Below are 17,607 nucleotides of genomic sequence, written 5' to 3'. Positions count from 1 at the left end.
GACCAAACAGATGAATTCTAGCTTTCATTAAATAAACCCATTCATCCTTATGTTTAGTTTTGAAGAACACCCCATCCCACCACACCCCAGCTCTCAAGACCTACCTGATCTCAACCCCCCTGTAATACTACATAACCAGGAGGGAGCTCTAGACTCGAGTATCTCCATGCTCAGGGTTCTCTCTGCATGCCAAATGTGCAAATTTATATCAAGCAATAGCTATGTGTGAACACTTAAAATAGCCTTTTTATGTAAAGAATTATAATGTTGTGTATGTGTGTTTATTTAATTTAATTTTCCTTTTCTTTTTTATTTTTAAATGTCAAACCACCCTTGAACAGGCGTCCAATGCTTAACACTTTAACAAATGCATTTGTTTTGTCCAGGGTCATTATGATGTCCACGTTAAATAAATCAACAAATAAAAATGTTTTAAACACTTGACTCAACCTTCTTCAAAGTATCCTCTTTAGTGTTCAGCAGATGTAGGAAACTCATACTGATTTGGAAGAACTTGAGTGAGCTAATGATGACAGCATTTTTATATTTTGAAGACTATTTCTTGTGTGAATCAATGATGAGATGCCTCTGCACCTTCACATTCACTACAGAGAGGCCACAGATGTACGTTGGCTTTATTCATTGATTGATTCATTCATTCACTGAAGGAATTTGTCAGTGTAATTCTAACTCCAGTTATGTCTAATAAAACGCATCCCTGAGCTGAGCGCTCTGGATCCAGCACTAACGCACAGCCCTGCGGGGTGAACATCAGGAAACGCTGCGACGAGATTGGCCTTTTGCCAAAGGAATCAAACACGAGTCCGGGCCAAACCGCAGCCAAGGCTAAATAAACAGCGACCTGTGCCGCCTGACAGTAAAAGTGCGTCTGATGAAGAGAGCTCGTAAAAAGGACAGATGTTGTTTAACCAGAACAAATGTCCCCTGCAGGTGAACGATTCACAGTTACGAGAAGAGCGTCACTCCCGGGCTTTTGACGCACTATGTGAATGGGATGAGAGACAAAGGCTCACCTAAATCGTAGGCTATATTGTGCACCAGGTACTGATCAAGATCAGCTCATAAACTTGATAGTAGTTGTCATGCCTCTGGGTTAAAGACCATAGTAGTATATTGAAATGGATGGTTGTTGGTTCAAACCTCTACAAGGAACAAATCATGTGCCCTAGAGCACTACCACTAAAACCAGATTGCTTCAGAATGGGGTCAGTCCTTATTTTATGGAATTGAAATACTAATATAAACAACGTGCAAATAATAGATTTGAAAATAAAATCAAATCCAGATTAGTTTTTGTTTTAAATGTGTACATTAAAATAATGTCATGACTCATTTGTTTACTCTATAAAATTACTGATTAATGGAATTTGTTGGGTTTGCTCATCACAATAACTGCATCATTTCTACTTTTATGAATTTTCAGTGTTTTAGCTTGATCAGCAACAGTGCTATGAAAAAAGCAGTGACTTAATTGTTTGCAGGCTGTGGTTATCAACACTTTGTTTAAAAAAAAAAAAACAGCATAGAAAATTATGTTGCTGCTTTTAAGTTTTATTTTAGTGGAAGGATGTTTAATGTGTAAAAGCTACTATGACTTATGAAAATGACACATTGTATCATTTGCCTCACTCAGGAGATAACATTCTACTCAAGCACAATTGCTTTGTTCCTTATTCTGGTCCTACATTATAGAAATTTCGGATGTTTTACACCTGACTTACACCATAAGTTCATTACTAGAGGCTCCAAGACCTGAAATGGGTGTGTCTAATTAGTGAGACCTCCAAAATGAGCAGCACTTCAGGACCAACTATCACTTATCTAAAGGAAGTGGAGACTAACAAACAATAGGTCTTTAAGAAAACAAACAAACAAGCAAACAAAAAATACAGAATTGTTCCTCTGGCAGACAAGACAATAAGAAATTATCTTCTTAATGACAAAAGTTAAAGCAAAATGACAACAGAACAGGAAGTTTAGTTGCCTGCTCTTTGTGTAGAACAACAGATAACTCGGTTTACCTGGTCGCCTATTGTTGGGTGGTCGGTGTCCGGTGACTGGAGCACCGGCTCTGTGGCTTCATAGTGCGGCACTGGCCCCGTGGATGACACCTCATCTTTGTTTTTCTGGGATATTTCGCGTTTGAGCTCCGAGCGCAGGTCCAGGTAGCAGAAGAGGGTGACGAGGTGCAGAGAGAGCGAGAGGATGAACAAACTCAGGAAGATTTTGCAGTTGTTGCATTGGCTTTGGCACTCACACGCCGCCTGCGTGCGCTCGCGCTCCTCCAACTTCGCCGGCTCGCGCTTCGGTTCCATGGCTGCGTGCAGGTCAATCAGCATTGCTTCTGCATACCGAACTTCCTCGTCCTCTCAGCGACTGTTGGCTTGTGCTGGTCGCGGTGAGCAAGCGCTTCTCTGCGGGCTCATCTGGCTTCCTGACCTCAGACTGCGAGGTTTCACGCTGATAACCTACTGCGGCCAGTTCCAGAGACCGACCCCCAGACGCTGATTGGCTGGCGGTGTGACGTCATCTCATTGAAAATCCTGCCGCGGAAAAGAGCGCGAGGCTCCACACAACAACTACGACATTCACCAGAGAATGCGGACGCACGCAAATCACTCCAGCGCTAACGCGTAGATTACACAATAGTTCCATCCGTAGCTACATCTAATAGTTCCCATTTCGCAATCCCTGAAAAGAACCATCTGTTAACGAGTTAACTGATGAAGTCAACAGAGTTTCCGAATTCATTTTTATTATTATACACGATAGCGACTCCCCAGCACGTTATAAATCTACTACATACCACATCTGATGCGTCATAAATGATTAGTTACAATGTTACACATTAGTTATCAGATATAGACGTCATTAAACTCTGAAGATCCACAAGGGACCCCTCAAGGACCCTGTAAAACTTGGTCCTAAATCAAGATACCCCGCAATTCACGATCTTTCTTGTCAAACTTTCGCTAGCCACATGTTTGTACATTGGGGTTACTCGGTGAGAGTGAGTGAGCGTGCAAGTGTGTGAAGTCCCACATCTTTAAAGCGTTAGAACAGAGGACTGGTAGTGTAATTGTGGCATATGTTGAGAATCAGAGCAGAGTGAGTGTTAAAAGCAGGACAGCACTGCCAATCAAACAAAAACATCAAATGACACACACACGCACACACATGCAAAGAAACGCACATGAGCTCTCGATGCTTTTCAAACAGCAAAATTATACACATACATGCACTCCAGCTTACACACATTTATCATACTGTCAAGCAACAAAGCACACACACCATATTCATTTAACTACAAAATACACAGTTATTTATTACTGTGGAAAATCTTTTCTGCTGGGTGTTGTTGGAGATGAGCAACTGGTTACTGTGGAAACCACTAACAGACAATATTTGTGTAGTTATCTTTCTTTCTCTGGCAGTTTGCAGCAGTCTTGTTGCTCTCATTTTATACTGTGAAAAACAAATTGAGGGGGAAAATGGATAGATTAGACAGTGGCAAAATACACACAGATACCCAGATTAATGAGTATTTCTTCCAATAAAGTGTAACAATTTTTTGAAAACTTTTTAAAAGTAAATAAGAACAAATTCTGCATAATACTGTAAACACACATGGTAACACATGAGAAAGCAATATAATATACTACTGCTGATCTTTCAGATAGGTTCTGTGGCGATTAGTAAAATGATATTATGTTTATTGCCATATAAGCTTTTTGACTATTAAATACTCAGTTTAAATAGTTAAACATATAACCCAACTATAGGCTATTATAGCACTTTCCCAACTATGGGTTATTTTAACCCAATGCATTGGGTTAATTTGATTAAATGTATTTTTTTCCCATTCTGGTATTATTATACTAATACTATTAATTGTATAATTATAGCTGTGTAAATAAATAAAATACAGTTTTCAAAAATATTAAAATGTATACTTTATTTCCAATACATTTTAAGGTCCAGACGCTTAAGCATTTTATCCATTTAATATAGATCAGCTATAAAGTGCGCATTTGTTGCAACAATTAAGAGTACTGGTGAAACGAATATAAAACACACGACACGGAGAGGTAATTTTATATAAAAAAAACTAAATTATTGCCTTAGAGCTTAACACATAACAATACAGCTATTTTGTGTCAGTTAAATTAGTTTACTGTTGAAATTAAAAAAATTTAACTCAACTGGTTGAGTTATCAAATAAATAACTCAATAAGGGTAAAAATAACCCTACAAATCACCAAATATTTAATCCAACTGGTTGAGTTAATAAATAACCCAATAAAGGTTAAAAATAACCCAACAAAAATAACTTCATCATATTAAACCACATAAGAACAAAACAGCAATACAACTCAAGCAATTTTTTTATGCCGGTGGTTAACTTAATATTTTTGTCAGAATTATGCACTTACAGGTTTATATTTCTGCTTATATTTTGGCATAGACTTTTCTGTTTTAGGGAAGACTAATGATACCATTTTAAGCATTTTGGGAAAAAATGCATCTTTAAAGGGCTGGTTCACAAAGAAAACAAAACAAAAGTTTTGTCATTATTTACTCATACTTGACTTGCTGCAAACTAGTTTTGTTCTGTTGAAAACAAACAAACAAACAAACAAACAAACAAACAAACAAACAAACAAACAAACAAAAAGATGTTTTGAATAGTGTTGCATACCTGTAACCATTAACATTGTACAATCAGGCACTGAAATGTTGGCTCACTTTAAAGGGCACCTATGATGAAAATCTACTTTTGTAAGCTGTTTGGACTGTGTGTAAGTATAGTGTGTCCTCAGTCATATTGGAGTGATAGAAACAAAAGTCTCTATTTAAAATTTACTGATGTTAAAATAGGATTTAAATCCCAGTAATTTTGAGACACATCGCAAACTGACATAGTATAACGGCAATTCTACGGTAAAAATAATCGAGCGCACCGGGGATGATTATGCGAGAGGAGAAGTGAACCGCGAGAAGATTACAGACCTACACGTGAGGAAACTAATGCTCACACATGCACAGGGTATGTTAACGTACATGCTAAACTAATCCAGCGCAATGTAACGGCCGCTCGTGAGCTCGTTGGAAACCCCTGACTGCATACATCATAATCTGTACGCTCTACAACAATTAGACACACTCCCGCCCCAAGACTGACAAAAATTTCAAAAGTTTTGCGCAAGCATAGAGAAAAGCCAGCGAGCGAGCGAGCGAGAGAACAGTTCATGATGTGTGCGTGAGAGGGTTTACAACGAGCTCACGAGCACCCGTTTCTTTGCGCTGGATCAGTTCAGCGTGTGCATTAACATCCTCTGTGCATGCACGAGCACTAGTTTCCTCGCGTGTAGGTCTGTAATCTTATCACGGTTCACTTCTCCTCGCATTTAAACATCATGGGTGCAGTCGGTTAATTTTTGGCGTGGAATTGCCGTCATATATGAGTGTGGTTTTCCCTGCCCACATAATTGAATGACAGGCGCAATGTTTCTATAATAACATGTATACACATGTCCACAGAAAATTTTGTTTGGAAATAAACTTCAAACATTTGTTCCAACTCTCTGTGATTTTTATAAGTTTTATAAGTTTAAAACGTTTTTAAAACTGAGCATGTTTGTAATAACGCCAGTGAAATCACTATGTAATTCTTAACAGCTATAATCACCATGGCTGCATGGTGTCATGGTGAGTACTGCAAACAGCATTTGTTTGAGACTCATCATTTCAGAAAGGCTTGAAAAAACTCCACCACAAATACATCAAATACACTTGACACAACTTGGTATTATTTGACTAATGAGCTGTATTTCAGCTTCCTCTGAGTCTGTCCCTGTCACTGTTTATCTGAAGTAATGCAGGGGAAGCAGACATGCACGTGGGAGTGGTGGGCTGGGAGAAGCAGCTCATTTGCATTTAAAGCCACAGGCTACTAAATCCGCTACAATATATTCTTACACCAAACTGGGTAGATTTTGGAGGTTATAATGAATAATCAGATGAGCTATAACTTTACAAACACATTCTGGAGACACCAAAGGCTTATCTTACATCTTGTAAAAGGGGTAAAATAGGTGCCTTTTAACATTTCTGGCCAAATTGGATTTTTTGACATAAGCCACACTCTTTCTTTTTGTATTTGGAGTACACACGGTGCAGTTCATAACACGATTCAACATTACCTCATACTCAGAAAAAGGGTGTACAGAGCTCACTATATAATTCTGAAAAAAATAAATAAATAAAATCAAGTCCAAAAATTTTGAAAGATGCTCTCTGACCTCCCTCTTCATTGCTTTCTTTCTCCCTTTCTCTTCCTCTGTTCTCGCTCCACTCACAGCTGTGCTCTGTGTACTGCAGATCCTCTGTGACCTCATAAAGCTGAGCCTCTTTAATATGGTTTTATATTAAATCTGTGCTGCTTTTATTCGGCTCCAGACGCTTTAATCTTAAATCACTTAAATATTCACAGCTACACTGCTGCTGAATCGATTCAGCGCCACACACACATGCACACACGGTCGAGCTGTCTCACACTCAGCCAGTGTCCTCTGACAATTCATGATGGATCTTTAAACGCAGACATTACCAAATAATGCAATAAAAGCATCAATACAATAGCTAAACCCACCCAGAAAGTCTGGAACAAGTTCTAAACAAACGCACGCACACGCATTCATGCACGCGCATCAACAAACAAGCACACGCAGACGCGCAACAGAAACCTTTGCCAAATACACACACACACAAAAATGAACAAAACAAAAACTATTCTTCAATGAATATACAGGTATGGGTCTGAGGCCCTTGGGCAGTCAAAATTAAATTACACAAATTAACTTAACAGAGAATCAAGCCAATACGGAGCCCAGAGAGACTGGAATAAGGGTGCTAAGAGTTTAAGAAAACAGTAACTACATACATACAGAGAAGTAGAACATGTTTTACATAGACTCAGAAACACCACCCATATGTTAAGTTATAATAAAACTGATTTAGCAAGTAAGAGAATTTTGTGATTCCAGTTTGTTTAGAGCAGAGATGCCAAAAGTTTGATTTGGCCCATCATCCCATCTGAGAAGAGAGTGAGAATGATGGGGGCAAATGTTTTTAACACAGATATTGTCATTTTTTATTTTAACATAACATTTTTTGATTGTTTGTTTTATTACTGAGCTACAAAAAAATGCAAACTGAAATAAAGTGTTTCAATTAAATGTGTAAAAATGTAAATAGCAATCCAGGCTCATTCTAAAAACGTACCCCTATATACATTTCTGGAATCTGTTAAACATGTGCCAGGAGGTACCTTTTTTCTGCAGTTTTTGTTTTCGCAAATCCACTAGAAGCCACTGTGTCCGTTTTTTGAGAGCTCAAATTTTTCTCGCAAATGCCCTTCGTGCCTACTGCTCTCTCGTAAATCACAAGAGCCTTACCAGCTTTTTGAAACCATTCTCACCAGACTCGAACCCAGTGATACATATATGATAGTGACTAGTGATATATATATATATATATATATATATATATATATATATATATATATATATATATATATATATATATATATATATATACACACACACACACACACACACACTGTATTAGGTAATATGAAACAATGTTTTCTAGTTATTTTTAAATATTAGTAAGTATAATAGGAAATCACCCATGGCAACAATATTTACCTTCTGCCCAGTAGCCTCGATCAAGTTTGTTAGTTTGATTTTTGACCCTTTGTAAAAAATATTGTTTGGGCACCCCTGGTTTAGAGGATTAACTAAAGACCAAACAGCAAAACTATTGTTTCTATTAGTCATCCTTGTCAAAAATGTCATTGGACCTTTTTTCAGATAGCTGTTCTCTTTACAGGCTTCTTACACTTTTTCCAACATCAAATAAAAACACTTTCCAGGTGTATTTTAAAACTTTTCCAGCACTTCAATGTGTGGCAAATTACATATCTGACATATGTCATTACATTATATTAAATGCTACTTGTTATTGTGATTTATATTGTGGAAATATGTGGAAATAAGCATTCAACACGTCACCACTTTTTCTCAGAAAACATATTTCTTAAGGTGCTGTTGACTTGAAATTTTCACCAGATGTTGATAGCAACCAAATAAATCAACATATGCAAAAGAAAACAATATTAATCAGTTTACAAATCTAGTTATGTGTAATAAAATTAAACAGCAGGAAAAAAGTATTGAACACATGAAGAAGGGAGCTGTAGAAAGGCAGTGAAAGCCCAGACAGCAGCTGAAATCTCCCAGAAGTTATCCAGCAACCCTCTGCCCTTCCTCATTGTAAATTAATATCAGCTGCTTCAGTCCAACATTTACATTATCAGGATGACGAAGATGAAACCACAGTGGACATTTCAGCAAGACATTGATCCAAAACACAGCCAAGGAATCTCTCAAATGCTTTCAGAGAAAGAAAAACAATCTGTAGAATGGCCCAGCCAATTACTTGACTTGAATCTAACTGAAAATACAAAATAAAGATTTGATAGACGAGACCCACAAAACTATCAAGGTTTTTACACTCTGTTGAAGTCTATGATAAAATCACACCAATTCATGTGACTTCATTCTCCATATGAGGGGCGACTTTAAGCTGCCATCACCAAAAAAGCCTTTTATATAAAGTGTTAAATATATTTCAGTAGTTCAGTACATTTTCCTTGTTTTATTCCATTGTTATTACACATTTTAGATTTTTGCTATATTTTTATGTTTCTATTGCTTGTTTTTTTTTTTTTTTTTTTAACCAAAATCTGCTTCAATGGCATGTCAACAGCACTTTTAGAATGTTTTTCCCAGAAAAGAAAAACTTGACGTGTTGAATACTATTCCCCCCACTGTGGTTATTGTCATACTCTCATTATATATTATATTATATTATATTATATTATATTATATTATATTATTATATTATATTATATTATATTATATTATATTATATTATATTATATTATATTATATTTGTCATGTCCTTTTTTATGCCTATTTGCATCTTAAATGTGCCATCTTTCATCTTAAATTTACTTTAATTTCAAAGGGCACAGATAAAAACAAGACAGCTCATGATACAGACATATGTGCACACTCCAGTTTTCATTTTGTGCAAAAACAAAAATTTTTATTTTATTTAATAATAGTAAACTATTACTACCTATTTATTATAATAAATTATTGCAAAAGCAAACATTTAAAACAGTTTCGAGCACTTTATCCAAAATCTGAAAACCTTGAAAACATGCAAGCAGTATCAAGGATTTCCAGCACCAGTATAATCCCTGTTTAATACATACTGAAAGACGTATCTACAGTTTGAAGCAGAGATATCCTCGTCAGAGGCCATGAAGTTTATGGACTGATACTGATTCAAGATTTATCCACAGTACACTCCAAGCCTAACAATCACTATGAGAAAACACTGACTCCTACTGGCCAAAACTCTTACCACACAGGCCTCTCTATGAACAAAGCGGAGTGTAAAAACATAAAGGGGGGAAATTACTTTAGATCAGCACAGTACAGCCTTAAAGTCCATAGAGAACTGGCATCAGAGTCTGAGACAAGAAGCCTGTGCTGAAGCAGAACATCCCGGCAGGAGTTTAGATGGTGGAGGAGATAATCTCAGAGGAAAAGGGCCACAGAAGTAGCAACATGAGAACAGATTCAGTGACTCAGCTCATGGACTTTATCTCTCCAACACATCGCTCACACACTCACTGAGAGGAAGACAGACTCACTGAGATGAGCAGCTAAACGTCTTTAGTAAATGAATAAACAAGCCCAGCTGCTGTAGAGTATTTATTCCTGGATGACTGAAAACCTTCACAGACATGAACGCTCCCTTGTAACAGTTGAATAAATTGGGTCACATTTAAAAAGAAAACTTATTTAGTCATTAAAAATACAGCTAGGTTGTCTTTTATGGTTTCTAATGTAGCAAGTAATAGGAACTGTGCAAGTACACTTCACTCTCCAGGCCTCAAGAGGCACAATAGTGAACAGTGGTAAAGGCAGTGGTCTTTATAGTAGGGCTGGGCTGATAAACAATATTATGTCAAATCGCAATACAATTTATGTCAATACCAATGATAAGCTCTGGACTTTTTTACTCTATATTGATCCAAGAATTCCCAGAGATGGGTTGCGGCTGAAAGGGCATCCGCTGCGTAAAAACTCGCTGGATAAGTTGGCGGTTCATTCCGCTGTGGCGACCCCAGATTAATAAAGGGACTAAGCCGACAAGAAAATGAATGAATGGATTGATCCAAGAATCAATCACACAGCAGAAATGTGCAACAATAGAAATCTAAAAGTGTGTTGATATTAGAGATGTACCGAATATTTGGCCAATGAAAATTTATCATCTGAAAATATGTTATACTATTTATTGGACCCCCTAATTTTTGTGGCTTGAGTCATTGTTGGGGTACTCTTTTAAGTATGTAATGTATTATATCAAAATATATATGGTTATTGTTCAATATGGCAAATAATTATCGAGGTTAATTTTTGCCATATCGCTCAGCCCTACTTAATAGTCCTCGTTAGTGCACCAGAACGAATTAATGTTCTCTTAAAGTTAGTGTTTACTCCATTCCACTCAATCTTGCAAACAGCTGTCAAATACACACTCTCAAGATGGTGTTGCTAGCACTAAATGTAGTTCTTTGGCTATTGTTAAACACTGTAAAAAAAAAAAAAAAAAAAAAAAAAAAAAAAATATATATATATATATATATATATATATATATATATATATATGTATATATATATAATAATGTTTATTTTATATAGCACCTATCCAGAACTCAGGACGTTTCATAAAATGATAACAAAGTGAAAATACAAACAAACTAACAAGAGAACAAATAGCAAAAATGAAACCGAAACAACAACTCGTTCATTCATTCATTTTCTTATCTTAGTCTCTTTATTAATCTGGGGTAGCCACAGCGGAATGAACTACCAACTTATCCAGCATATGTTTTACACAGCGAATGCCCATCCAGATGCAACCCATCACTGGGAATCACCCATACATTGTTATTCACACTCATACACTACAGACAATTTAGCTTATTCAATTCACCTGTACTGCATGTCTGGATTTGTGGGGGAAACCGGAGCACCCGGAGGAAACCCACGTGAACACAGGGAGAACACGCAAACGCCACACAAAAATTCCAACTGACCCATGCGAGGCTTGAACCAGCAACCTTCTTGCTGTGAGGCGACAATGCTACCCACTGCGCTGCCATAGAAACAACATCTACAGAATTTAATGATAGTAACATTCAGAAAATAAGTGAGTTTTAAAAAGAGACTAATACTTATAAATATTATTGATGCAGCGGAGTGAGTGTGGCTGAGAGTTCCAGAGCTTTGATGCAGCAACACTAAATACTGGTGCTATACAGCACTTAAAGGGACAGTTCACGCACACTAAAGTGCTTCCAAACATTTGTGATATGATAAAAGATATTTTGAACAGTGCTCAAAACATATAACCATATGAATTCCATAATTTATTTCAAACACTATAGAAGTTAGTAGTTTCCAGCTTTCTTCAAAATATCTACTTTTCTGTTCAACAGATGAAAGAAAGTCAAACATGTTTGTGACAAGTGAAGGGAGAGTAAATGAAAGAATTTTCAGTTTTGGGTGAACCGTCCCTTTAAATTGTTTACCAGCCAAAAAAACACTTAATTGTGCTAAACAGCACCTCAACTACCATGAAGAACTGATAAAAAACAATTTGTGTGTGTGTAATTTGAATCATAGATGAGTACTACAGAAGGGTGAGTTTGACACATGTATGGTATTTGTTATGGTTGAACTTTCACGTGCACGAGGACCCTTTTACGCAGACAGAAAAAACATGGCTATGCATAGAGTCCTGACGCAATTGTGACACATGCAAGACAGTCAGTGAGGAATGAGAAGGATTCGGAGACCTTCTCATGCCAACTTTTTGTAGAAATCACATTATGCACTGAGGACTCAAAAAAATGCTTAACCATATTTTAATTTCTTTGGCCAATTTATTTTTTTTATGTTTAGTCCACATAAATTTGTAAACCATTACATTGACTTGGCGTTTTGTGTTGGGACAACATTAAGAAATTGTGTTTGTCCAACTACCTGGTTAGTGGATTAATAGTGTGTGCTTGAATTAAGGGACATGTTGACAATAAAAGTAATCGTAGGTGTTTAAAGTTAAATGAATGACTTGTTAATGTTTAATCTTCACTTTAGTTTGGAGATTTAGAAGATTTTCATGTAATGTTTTGAGGTTTGAGTTTACCTTCTTGCCGAAGAAACCCATGCTTTGAGTGTAGACAGCTTAATTAGTAAAAATGCAGCTTGTTGCATTGCTCGGTGAGCAATAACTCCCCTAAAATGAGTTCTGAGATCAGTGTCAATCAACTGTATGTCTAACTCATGAAACATGGAAAAAAAATCTCTTCATTCATTAGTTCATTCAACTTCAATAGACTTCAAAATGTATGACACATGATAAACATACATGATATTATTAGACCTTTGAGTTTAAGTTAAACAAAAATACAAATGTATTTAAACTTTTAATTGATAAAACCATGTTGGACCAACTCAATTGCAAGTAACTGTGTAAATAGTTTTTTTTTAGTTGGTGCTTAGCAAATGTATTGGCTCTAAATCCTGCCCTCAATTAAATTGAGTTCATTCAATGAGTTATTTTTTGAGTGTGGGGACCATTGTGAAATGCAGATGCCCATATAGCATTTTAGGCTTTAGCAGCGCCAATAGAACCAGAAGTGTTTAACTGGTGCCTGAATGGGAATGAGGTTTAGGAGAATGTGCGTAACAGAGGACAGCTAGTATGCACTGTTTGAATAAACCTCGTTCTCCAGGTTTCATTAGGTGCACTAGTGACTGATGGTATAGGCTGTGGTCTTAAGCACTATTGTTCAAGCATCATTATCCAAATCTGGAAGCTCTGGTTCGTATCTTGCTATAAGTAGGGAAAGTAAAACTGTGAGGCACATGCTAAATCAGGAGAGTGTTCATGGTCTGGAAAAGAATAGCATGTTCAGTCACAACACTAAGACAGATAAAAGGACAGAGAAAAAGTTCTCTTACCCTGAAGAACCACTTTGCAGAGGTTTGCTCAAACCCTGACTAAAAGCAAATGAGTAAAGCCTTGCTCACACTGTGTGATTTCCAGTGGTGGAAAGAGAACTAAAAAAATCATACTCAAGAGTACCACTACAAAAATGTATTTCAAGTAGAGTAAAAGTATCTGTTGTAAAGATTACTCAAAGTATGAGTAAAAAGTAGACCTTCGTGTAGGAGTGTGTGGTGAGTATTACACTGTGAAAGGGTGATGCATTTGCATGCAGTTTGTGCATTTATGTGTGTGTTTGCAAACGTAACATTCTGTAGTGATTGTTTAAGGTCATTAAGTCACCATTAAGTCAACATACAGTAGACATCGTTCATCTTCTCATCAGTGACATGCAGGCTCTGGCTGATTGAGTGTAAAGATTTTGGCCATTTTGTCACCTTGGAATTATATGGTTCTATGTGTGTTCTGAATGATTTTAAGATATTGAACTTCAAAGTTTTTGCATTCCATATAGCAAACAGTATGTGTGTAACATTTTTTTTTTATAAAAAGTCTTAAAATGTAAATAACTCTTACAAAAACATCAGATAATGTAAATAAGTTGTCATTTAATAAGCACATGTGAATAACTCAAAATTTGACAAAAATGTCAGATAGAACCTTAGAATTCTATGGTGACGAACTTCTTGAACACTTTCCAAACATGTCTTGATATTGTTCATGAGGATGCAAAAATATGATTAAAACTCGATTGGATTAGATTTGCAGGACTAATTTCTCTTCTTTAACCAATTCCGTAGACAAGAAAAAAATTAAGTAGTAACTACAGGCTAAAGGAAAATAACGGAATAAAAGTACAGTTACATGACTAAAAATGTACTTAAGGGTCGGCGCCAATAGCCTAGTGGTTTGTTCATTGACATATAAGACTGAGGTGCTCGCAGCAACCTGAATTCGATTCCCAGCTTGAGGTTCTTTGCCAATCTTTCCCCTTTCTCTGCTCTTCATACTTTCCTGTCTGTTAATCTCCACTGTCTAATAAATAAAACTAAACTAAAAACTAAAAAATAATTATATATAAAAATGTACTTAAGGGAAAGTAAAAGTACACATTTTTAAAACTACTTAGTAAATAACAATTCCTAAGAATTTCAGTAAATTGAGTATTTGTACTTTACACCACTGGTGATTTCAGCAGCCATGACTTGGTTGACTGAGACAAACTGGGGAAATCCTAAAAGATTTCTGTAATCCTAGGCTAAAATTTGTGATCTTTGGTCACTGCTTTGACATGTTCATTGGCAGCCGCTTAATGGCCGTCAAATTGTCCCTTAAATTAAGTTCTGACAGAGTCAGAAGATTTTAGACACATTCCTGCAGTAAATTCAGCTATAACAAGCATCAAACCAAGAACCAATAGGAGCCTTGAATCTGATATGCAATCAGCGTGACAACTTCAAACCATTACAGGGTGATGTAAAAAAATGTTTTGGGTTATTATTATTAAGCATGCTACAAGCAAAACTAACACTTCGGATTGTTTATGTGTGCTGTGAGGGATTATTTCAGAATGTGGTTTAGTGTATGTGTCATGGATGGATGACATCAAGCTCTGAATGAGTTTTCTTGAGTGTCTGTGTTCGCCCATCTTGACTGTCATTCAGTCTGACATAATGACAGCAGATCTTATAGTGGGACATGGGAATCATGTTCAGGCATTCGGACAAGCTACAATCTTATCAAATATAAAATCGCCTCACAGCAAGAAAGTCTGGTTCGAGTTCCGGCTGATGTAGTTGGCATATCTGTGTGGTGTTTGCATGTTCTCTCAATGTTTGTGTGGATTTCCTCAGTCCAAAGACATGCTATAGGTAAACTGAATAAGCTAAATTAACCGTAGTGTATGTATGTGAATGTAAGATTGCATGGTTGTTTTCCGGTGTTGAGTTGGAGCATCCGCTGTGCAAAACATATCCTGGATAAGTTGGCGGTTCATTACGCCTTGGTGATCCCTGATTAATAAAGGGACTAATGCCTAGTTCAGACTGCGTGATTTTAGCCCCGATTTTGGCTCGCCAACAGGTTTTGAGAAATCGCGACAAATGCCTGAAATCACAGGCAAATCGATGCTCGTGCACGTGAGTGACAATCACACAGTATGAACTATCAAAGATGCGATCTAAGAGAATCGGCGATGAGTCGCCGATGCCTGCGAGATATTTGGCATGCTAAATATCTGGAGCTGTCGGCGATTTATATCATACCGTGTGAATTGAGTTTTGACTGAAAATAACATTGGCGATCGCCTACATCCAATGAGAGAGCGGCATTCACTTGTGTGTGCATGTGTGTATATCTGCTGCAGTCCAGCGGGAGGCTGTGGGAGAAGTTAAAAGCGATCTTTTCCGGTTTATTTGGACCCACGAAATGGAGGAAAAACTAGTGCAGGTTTGACAGGACTCAGGGGCAACCGTGTCTGTTTGACGTTTCATACAGAAAGAAATTAGTTTATTATCGACGTTAAGGAGAAATGGCTAATTCCCTTTAAACCTAGGTGAGCAAATATGGACATTTTCTACCCCATTAAAGGCTTCTTTCTCATTATGTAGTTAATAACAAAAGACATACTACTTGTTTTTGGCTGTGAGACGTAGTTTGGACGAACTTGTCGGCGATTCTTCCTATAGTAAAGTCATGCAATGTGAAAGTCCTTGTCACAGATCCATCTTGCAGTGTAAACAAAGCAGCGACGAAACGCTAGCCCAGATAGTCATGCTGTGTGAAAACATCTGTGACACGAAGACTTTGAAAATCATGCAGTCTGAACTCGGCATAAGCCGAAAAGAAAATGAATGAATGAATGAATAAAAAGCGCAGTGTGCGATGATGGGCTTAAGTTAATCAAGTGGATTATATAGTAGTTACAAGCAGGTGAGTTTAATCTAGGTTGGATCAAACTCTGAAGGAGACTTGGGACTCTGTCACAGGGTGTTCCGTTAATCAGGTTAGCTTTCCGACTGCTGCTCACAAGGATCCTCCTTTGTGGCTACTATATGCCATCAATTCTGCTTAAAGCACACGGAGGTGAACTCCAAAGCATTACATCAGAGAAGTGAGGAAGACTCTCAGCATTTAGAAAGAATGATTAGTAGATTGAAGAGTGATTTCACTTCTGAATGAATCTGTGTTTTGTCAAATGACTTGTTTGAGTGGATGATTCACTAACTCACTAAAAAAAAAGACTCTTTTTTTGCCACCTACTGGTGTAACAATGATTTTGTTTACTTGGACACCAGTAATTGAATTATTTTCCTTAATTTAAATAAGACAATATTATGAATAATGTGTTTACATGATTTGCTTTTTGAATGTTCCTTCCATGATCCCGTTTTACATGTTATAGCACATAATTCGTTTTACGTCACTGCGTCACCACAATATCCACATTTTCTCTGGAGTTTCATGTAATTTTGGGTGCTTCATTTTGAATTTGTTGACTTTAACTGCAGTTTGGCACTTTCACTTTCATTCTGGAACATCTCATGCATGCCCCCATGACAAACAGGATATTGGATGCAAGTATGAACTGCTGGAAGAGTGTTGTTTTAATGGAATTTGATACCACATGCCATATGGAAAAAAAAACCCCTCTGCATTTCGCAATGCAGGTGTCTGTGGTCCTTCACTGACTCGGTAGGTGCAGAGAATAGTGTCAAACAGTCGTTTGTGTATAGACTATTCTGTCACAAATGCGGTGAAACTCCTTGACAACAGTAATCGTTGGATTAAGGTGTTTACATGTCTGTACTAGTCATGGGAGGATAACCTTTTTTTAAGGTATACCGCGGTTTGGAAAAGTCAAGGTTTTAACACCAAAGCCAAAATTTTCTGTAATACTGTGTTATTTTTTTTAGGACATCTCCAGCAGAAATAGATGCTGTTTTAATTTGTAAAGAAATCTTTGTTTTTGAGACTAATGAAGAAAGCAGAAGTCAATGATTCATTCGAGCTTTTGTGCTCCAAACTATTATAAATCTTTCAAAAAATAAATTATATTGTTTTCAAAGGCGAAAAAAGTTTTAGTTTTTTACCCAGACATTTAAAAAGAATATATTTTAGAGCAGTGAGCACAATACCATGATGCAGTGAGCACAAAACTGCCCTTTAATAATGTGATTAAAATCAGTATACTCCACATCTTAATTCCGCTTCTGTTTAGTTCAATTATGACTTTAGCCTGATTAAGGTAATCAAAAATCGCAGTTTACATGGTAGACTCTTAATCAGAGTTTTGTCTTAATCGTATTAAAATCGGATTATTGGTGTCCATGTAAACAAACACATTGTAACCTGCTGAAAGAATCTAAATCCCCTCCGCTAATGCACGCTGACAGCCTGTCTGGAACACTTAAACACTGCTTGTTT

The 17,607-nt window shown here is 36.9% G+C and overlaps 1 protein-coding gene across 9 annotated transcripts in view; it reads right to left on the bottom strand.

Moving 5' to 3' along the window:
* The window catches only part of eda (ectodysplasin A), a 65,936-nt gene extending 63,462 nt beyond the window's left edge, over positions 1-2,474 (bottom strand). For 8 of the 9 annotated variants that reach the window (XR_015490637.1, XR_015490638.1, XR_015490639.1 and 5 more), the window contains exon 1: positions 2,043-2,457. Coding sequence is in view for 4 of the 9 variants with exons in the window: in XM_087252958.1 (XP_087109084.1) it covers positions 2,043-2,360 (318 nt within the window). In the remaining 5 variants the exon portion in view is untranslated. 9 annotated transcript variants of the gene reach the window in all.
* Between the last annotated feature and the right edge of the window lie 15,133 nt (positions 2,475-17,607).

Source organism: Danio rerio, chromosome 5 (assembly GCF_052040795.2).
Source record: "Danio rerio strain M-AB ecotype USA chromosome 5, GRCz13ab, whole genome shotgun sequence".
Taxonomy (NCBI): domain Eukaryota; kingdom Metazoa; phylum Chordata; class Actinopteri; order Cypriniformes; family Danionidae; genus Danio; species Danio rerio.
Note: the sequence above shows the minus strand (reverse complement) of the source record. Positions and strands in the feature narration are given on the sequence as shown.